This window comes from Antrostomus carolinensis, unplaced genomic scaffold (genome assembly GCF_000700745.2).
Source record: "Antrostomus carolinensis isolate BGI_N321 unplaced genomic scaffold, ASM70074v2 scaffold17190, whole genome shotgun sequence".
NCBI lineage: Eukaryota > Metazoa > Chordata > Aves > Caprimulgiformes > Caprimulgidae > Antrostomus > Antrostomus carolinensis.
This window is the reverse complement of record NW_010286634.1, coordinates 1-7,521: the sequence shown is the minus strand read 5'-3', so window position 1 is coordinate 7,521 and position 7,521 is coordinate 1. Positions and strand designations below refer to the sequence as shown.

At 46.0% G+C, this 7,521-nt stretch overlaps 1 protein-coding gene across 1 annotated transcript; it reads left to right on the top strand.

Moving 5' to 3' along the window:
* The first annotated feature begins 956 nt into the window (after positions 1–956).
* Positions 957–3,844, top strand: LOC104531847 (homeobox protein Nkx-3.1). Its single transcript, XM_010176865.2, has 2 exons — positions 957–1,236; positions 3,435–3,844. Exons 1-2 carry the CDS (start codon positions 957–959, stop codon positions 3,842–3,844), a joined length of 690 nt encoding a protein of 229 aa, XP_010175167.2.
* The last annotated feature ends 3,677 nt before the right edge of the window (positions 3,845–7,521 follow it).

Genomic DNA, 7,521 nt, shown 5'->3' with positions numbered 1-7,521 from the left:
TTTGGGTGCCTTTGAACACAGGACCTTACAGGATGGGGTATAAAGGTACTAAGGCTCCTTAAATAAATGCTGTCCCATTCCACAGCTGGTCAAGGAATTAGTCTGAGGTTTAGGCTTAAATTTTCACTTGAACCCTCTGCCCCTTCCTGTGCAACCATTTGCCTCTGGAGCTGCTCTCCCTGTCTGTTGTATCTTAACTTTCATTTTTAAGCCCTCGTTAGAGCAGCTTTGCAAAGCTGATAGAAACTTTTCCCTTGTTTTTCAACAAACTGAAAGTGCATCAAAGTGGAAGGTTTTGAAGAAAACCCTTAAAACCCTCAAAATTTTTTTTAAAAAAAGGTTTGGATTTTTTTTCTTCTTTTGTTCACCTGAAAACAGCATTTTCCCAAAGAGCTCTAGGGATTACCTTGGGATATAAATCATTTCCATAACTAGGAGCAAGCAGAGCACCAGCTCACTGGGGTTGGGGCAGGGGATGCAGAAGCTGTCCCCTTGCAGAGCATCCTTCCAAGGCAGCAATGCTGCTCCCCCTTCCACTCCCTAAAATCCCCACCCTGAGGGTGTTTTGATCCCCAAAAAAGGATGAACTCACTTAAGCACCCTTCTCTTCATCATAAAAGGGGGTGATTTGCCAGCAAGGGAGTATCAGGAGGACAAAGGAGGAGGCTTGGCCATGACCCTGTGGATTTGTGGGGAAGGGTGTCCTGAGCAAGAGGGAGAAGCAAACAGCCCGAAGGTCCCGCGGGAGCCAAGACACAACCGAAGGGCGTAAACTCCTGCCAGGGATCTCCAATCAGGCCCTGGAGGCTTGGCTGCCTGCCCTATAAACACAGAGCCGGGAGGGTGGGAATGCAGCAAAGCCTCTGGGCAGGGAGAGGAAGGGGAGGATGAGTGCCAGGGTGCTCCCTGTGAGGAGGCAGAGAGCACCCAGCAGCACCCCAGCAGGGATGAGCCGGATGGCGACAGCAGCCCAGCAGACCATGCCCATCTCCTCCAGACCCCGGACATCCTTCCTCATCCAAGACATCCTCTGGGATGGGGCAGAGCGGGGAGCACGGCTGGAGCAGGGCAAGAGCGGAGGGTTTGGCAGCCCTGAGGACGGGGAACCAGGGGCAGCAGAGGGGAGTGAGGGCAGCTCGGCCACGGTGGATGCCCCAGGGAAGACCCCCAAGAGCCCTCATTCCCCAGGAGCATCCCCAGCCCAGGTTCGAGGGACATCCCAGGAGATGGATGCAGGTAAGGGGGTGGAAGCTCCCAGCTGAGCTGGCTGGGGAATGGGTCAGCAAGGGCTACGCTTGGGTCAACCCCAACAGCCTGGGTCAAGCAAGGGGCAGGATCCAGACCTGGCTGCCTCCAGCACCCCAGAGCTGGATAACCTGTGTTTTAAAACCAGGGAGCATCCGTGCTCCAGCAGTGGGAAAGTCAGGGAGATAGCAACTGAGGGCAAACCTTTCACCCAGCGCTTCCAATAACTCAAAGGACTGAATCCTTGGAGTTACACTTCAAATATTCAAAGGAGGGTGAAGAGAGGTGGGGGTGGGTCTGTTCAACCAAGGAACAAATGACAGGACAAGAGGAAATGGCCTCAAGTTGTGGCCAGGGCAGTTGAGATGGGATGTGAGGAAGAATTTCTTTGCTGAAAGGGTTTTCAGGCATTGGAAGGGGTTGCCCAGGGCAGTGGTGGAGTCCCCATCCCTGGAGGGATTGAAGAGTCGTGTAGACACAGTGCTGAGGGACATGGGTTAGTCGGGGACTGGTCAGTGTTGGGTTCATGGTTGGACTCGATGAGCTTAAAGGGCTTTTCCAACCCAGGCAATTCTGGGATTAAAAAAAAAAAACAAACCCAGTTGATGGATTTGTGCAATATCTGGGGAAATAAAGTTTCCTTGTAACACAGAAGGTCCCCAGCAAGGGCACCTCAGGGCTGCCAGCTCAGAGAGGCACTGTGTGCCTGTCCTTCACGCAGCCATCCATCAGTGCCTCAGGTCTGGGGATATTTTGAAAGTCCCCGTGTTGAGTTTTTACCCTTTGCAGCAGAACTCAGCTTTCCTATGTACCCGGTCGTGTGCTCCTGTCTGTACCCCTGCCCATCACCTCCTTTATCAACACCCATCCCGCTCCTCTTGATACACCACCAGCAGCACCTCCTTCTAGCACGAGGCTGCTAAATTCATCACAGGCAATAATATTTCACTGCAGAAACAAATCACACTCAGAAGTAAATTTTTTTGAGCGATGCCTCTTGAGCTGCATCAGCCAGGGCTGCGGGGGGGGGGGGGGCTTGTCCTCTTCTGGGGGGGACTGATCCTCTCCCTGCCCAGCCCTCCCGAGCTGCCACAGCCAACAAAGCAATTTTGAACTCTCTAGCGACCGGTTCTTTCTTGCTAAGAGAGCCTTTGCCAGGGGAATTTTGGCTTTACTTTTCATTTCTATTAAAAGAAACTTTTACATAAAAGCAAGTTCAGAAACAGCCATCAGGCTGATGATTACGAAAATCATTAAAAGTCATCCCAAATCTCTCCGAAATCAGCACAGCTCCGGGGGTTTCACTGTTATAAATCACATACCATGATTTCTAACGTTAAGCCTGTTGTTTTTATCTTGAGCGTTATGTTCACATCTTGAAAAGATATACTATGAAAAGACTAAAGGAAAAAATAAAATAAAATTGGCCTATTTCCAGCCCAAGCTGGGTAATACACAAAAAAGGAACTGGCTGCATAAATAAATTGATTTTAAGAAATTTTAAGAGTGATAGGTGTCACTTCCCAAGGAGCTCAGCACCTTCCATCGGTGCCATGAGAAAGAAGTCAGAGGCAAACATTGAGATGTTGCTTTGGGGTTGTGACCCAAGGCCAGGTCTGCAGCTCTACCTGTAAAGCCAGGTCTGAAATTTTCATAATCTGGCCCAAAATTTCTTGGCTTTGCCTTTGAGTCACGAAAGAGAAGAGGGAAGAATTTCTTCTCATTGCTTTCTGAGTGCACTCTGCTCTAAGCTGCACCAATTCCTGAGCTCTCCTCCATAGCTTGAGGACAGAAACATGTTTTCTCTGGGGATCAGAATTTTCCCACAGCCACAGGAGAACATTTTAAATAAAAGTGCCCAAGAGTATGAATTCTGCAATAAAAATCTCAAGAGCTGACGATGCCATAATATACGTAACAACAATATTTGAAGGTTTTAAGCATTGCAAAATATCCCTTTCTCTATTATTTTAGTCCCTTGAATGTATGTTCACATTGAATGCATGCTTATATGAATTAAGAAAGTGATTTAGGAAGTAAAAAGTCCCTTTTATGACTTTAAAATGGTGTTTGCTCCATTAAATTAAAATATTGCCAAGATAATATGAACACATTGCTCACTGGAAGGGAAAAAGCAAGTAATTTGGGTAATTTCCAAATGGGTAATTTCTAAATTTTTCCTCCCACAGATGCCACGGTGGAGACTTACTTGTCAGACTGTGACCCCCCACTGCGACCCCTGCCCATCGCCCCACGTCCCCCCAAGCAGGCGAAGCGCTCGCGGGCAGCGTTCTCCCACACCCAAGTCATCGAACTGGAGCGGAAATTCAGCCACCAAAAATACCTCTCAGCCCCTGAAAGAGCCCACCTGGCTAAAAACCTGCAGCTCACCGAGACCCAGGTGAAAATTTGGTTTCAGAACAGGAGGTATAAAACTAAAAGGAAACAGGTGGCTACTGAAATCAGCACTTTGGACACACGTCTGGTGGGGCAGAAAGCGGCCGAGCTCCCTGGAGCATCGCTGCTGGCGCTGCGGGGTGGCTGGCAATACCTGCCTTGCCTCTACTACTTGAATGGTTGGAGTCCCTCATGGTGGTAATCACTTTTTTAAAGCAGAAATCATCTTTTTCTCTTAATTTTTTAATTTTTTTTTTAATACTGCGCTGCTTTTTCTAGTGCTAATTAGGGGAGGGAGATGCCATTTGTAAGTAACTATCAACATCTAGTTGCTGCACAAGCCGCTCTCATCTCTAACATTAAAAAATAATAATTAAAAAAAACAATCAAGATTTTAAAAGGTTGTAATTCAACACTCAATAGCACTGCTGTGGGGTCAATCTGCAGCTGTAAAATATGTTTATATTTTATATTTCTACCCCCTCAGGAGGGTAGAAAACAAGTGATGGTCCAACCCTGGAGACAGTGATTGTCCCTGAAGTCTTTGCTCCTCGCTGAGATCAAGTGAGGAAAAAGCAAAGTGCTGATGCTGGGTTGGCACTGGTACAGCCCCAGCTTGGCCACTTGGGCCACCAGCTGCTGTATGATCTAAAAATTAGGTTTAAAAAAATAAAAAAAGGCAAAAAAAATTGCATTTCTGACATTGATACCATAATTGCTGATGGTCCCAGAGGGGATTTAGAGACACCCCCCCTGAAATTTCTGCTTGCTGGAAGGCAGCACCACAGCCTCCACACAGGGCAACACACTTTTGGGGAGAATTAAACCCCTTTCTGCTCCAAGAAAAAATAACTTGAAGTGTCTGACAGCCACTGAGCTGCGGGGACTGGGTTTGCTGGGACTTGAGCTGAGGTGGCCGCCCCACTTGGGATGGAGCTGTGCCAGCTTCCCCCCCACCCAACCCCGAGATGCCAACTGCCCGTGCCCAAACCTGGAGAAGCCAAACCAGAAAACCTCGGGAACAGGGACAATAGCACAATGACAGATGAGTTTTGCATATCCGGGTGTTGATGTTTGAACGTTCCCATATCAGCTATTTAAAATAGCAACAGCTTCAAGAGAGTTCAACCTTCTCGTCAACTTTGAGAGCAGCAAAACTCTCCCGTTTGCCAGTGAAATGAGCTCAATTCCCAGCACTGAAGCAGGGCGACAGCAAGAGGTTGATCTCTTTACAAGATTTTTAGTGAGGCAACTATTTGCACTAGTAGAATAGCAAAAATATATATATATATTTTTTAATTAATCATACTTAAAACTTTAAGTGTCACTAAGTCCATGGGAGAAAGTGTAGAAATAAATGAGATTTCCAAGAGAGGGAAACACCTCAGCTGCTGTTTCTCAGCTGGTGTAAATCAGTGTAGCTCTGCTGGAACAAATTTAATCTTCTAAAACAAAAAGTACATGGAGGGTCCTTCCCTGTGAACCTCCAGAAATATTTCTGTGGTGCCTGTTCTTTCTGAAAGAGAATTTAAAAATGACCAAGTGGTCCCATTTCTTCTCGCAGCAGGGAAATACAGCCAGTTAAATAATGTGAAGAAACTGCTTAGATCTGTCCCTTTTAACATGATTATTTGGAAATGGATCTTTTGCTTTGCCACTAGATCCAGATCTTGGGAGATGAAACTGCTGAGGGTACGTGGATGAGGGAAAACTCAGGGGGAGGGAGAGGAGAACACGCCAACTGAAACCCTTTGTAGCAGATATCCCATTCCTCTTCTTATCAAAGCTGTTTGCCCGACGTGGAGGACAACCCGTTGCTTTCTCATTTTCTGAAAGTAACCCTTAATATCTCCAGATAACATTTTCCTTTTCTTCCAGCTCCTGCTCTCAGCTGCTCTGTATCCCCCCAGCCATCTCCCCTGCACTGTTGCAATGTGTTTCCATCCCAGTTCTCCTGCTTTTCCACTTTGCACTTTGCTTATCCATTGCTTGGAACAACAAAAAAACCCCTTTATGTCCTCAAAACCAAAACCCTGCAGAGTGCTCATCCCTCCTACTGGCATCTCAGAGGGAGGAGGTCCTGCTGATATCCCATGGGATCACCCAGCCCCTTGGGATGCTGCTAAAATCAATGGAGAGACACTATATTTGCACTAAATACACTGGATTAGCAGCTCTGACCATCCCAGAGCTGCCCCTGAATAGGGATCACGATGAGTCCTTTGCACAGACAGTGGAAGAGCAGCAGGGACAAGCACCTTCTGCTGGGAAGGACTGAATTGGGCTGGGAAAATTAGATATAAACTAAAAATTAAATATAAACTAAAAATTAGATATAAACTAAAAATTAGATATAAACTAAAAATTAGATATAAAGTAAAAGGTAGATATAAACTAAAAATCAGATATGAACTGAAAATTAGACATAAATGAAAATCTAGATATAAACTAAAAATTCTATATAAACTGAAAATTAAACTAAAAAATAGATATAAACTAAAAGTTAGATATAAACTAGAAGTTAAATATAAAAAGAAAATTAGATATAAACTAAAAATTAGATATAAACTGAAAATTACCTATAAACTGAACTTCTTGGATGCTTCTTTGGGAAAATGTTTGTGTCATAGCTACTTGTTTTTTCCCCAGCTGATGGTTTACAAGCAGTAAAATATCCTTCTTCTTGCTTCAACACCCAACTGCTCATCCTTAACTTCGCAAGTCCGGTGCAAATAGTGGCTATTTTTGTACATATTTTTTGATACTATTTTATCTGCTGTGCATTGCCCTTTGGAATAAAGAGCACAGAGTCTTTATTAAAACCAAGCTGCCTCTGTGGGGTGGTTTCTTTTTTAGCTTTGGGTTCAGATTTTCTTTGAATCCCTGTTTCTGCCACCAAATGACCACGGCTGTCCCACCAGCGCCGGTTTCTTCCACAAACACCCATTGCAGACACAGCCCTGGGGTGAGTTTTGTGTAATGAATTCTCACAAACACCAGCTCATGAGGTTTTGTGGGTGGTAAATCATTGCTCAACACTATTTCTAGGTGCCCAGCATCAAATGCTGCTCCATCACTCATCCAACCAGGTATAGAGTACCACTGAGCATCCTCTACAATCCCATTTATTCTCTGATAAGCATGAAATAAGTGACTGTTCCTGAAAGTAAGAGTTTATAAAATTAAATACTTTCTTTATCAGCCCCAAATTACCTGTAATCCCCCAATTTAAGCACAATCCCAGTGGCCTCCAGAATTTTACCCTACAAACACTGGTCCTAGTTTTTATTTCTGCCCCCACCTTCCAGTTCTGCAAACACATCAGCGCAATCAGGGGTAGCGCTGGGCTCTGTAAGGAGAAGAATTTCATCCTGGGAATTGTCAATGTGAACATTTCCCCCTCGTACAGAGGTGGAGAGGGACCGACCTTGGGTCCCAGCCTGCCTGTGCACACACTCCCTCGCTTCTGCTCTTGGCAGAGGCAACTTTTCCTGAACTCCCAGATTAGTTTTGTATTCTAGTAGCTTTAAAAAAAAGAAAAAGCCAAAGGAGGCAACAAGATGGCAAAATGAGATCTCAAGGGAGCTGCTGTTGCTGTGGCTTGGTGGTGGACCCCCCCCAGCCAAATCCTCAGGCAGCCTCTGCCACCTTCCCTGGACGATGTCCTGGAAGGGACCAACAGCTCCTGTTCATGGGTGACCATTTGTCACAGGCGGTGACAACCAGCAGTCCCTGCAGCCAGGGCTGGATGTTGGGTCTCCTCCCTTTGCACTAATCCTGCCAGGGTTTTGTCAGCGTGGGCATCTGCCAAAGTGGGTGCTGGGTCTGGCAACGGTGGGGTGGGATGTAGGGATGCAGGGAGTGGGATGCAGGGATGCA

Excerpts from the sequence above, each read along its gene's own strand:
- LOC104531847 (XM_010176865.2), top strand. The coding sequence starts at position 957 with ATGGCGACAGCAGCCCAGCAGACCATGCCCATCTCCTCCAGACCCCGG. Across the intron at positions 1,237-3,434 it reads ATCCCAGGAGATGGATGCAG|ATGCCACGGTGGAGACTTAC; the intron begins GTAAGGGGGTGG and ends TTCCTCCCACAG.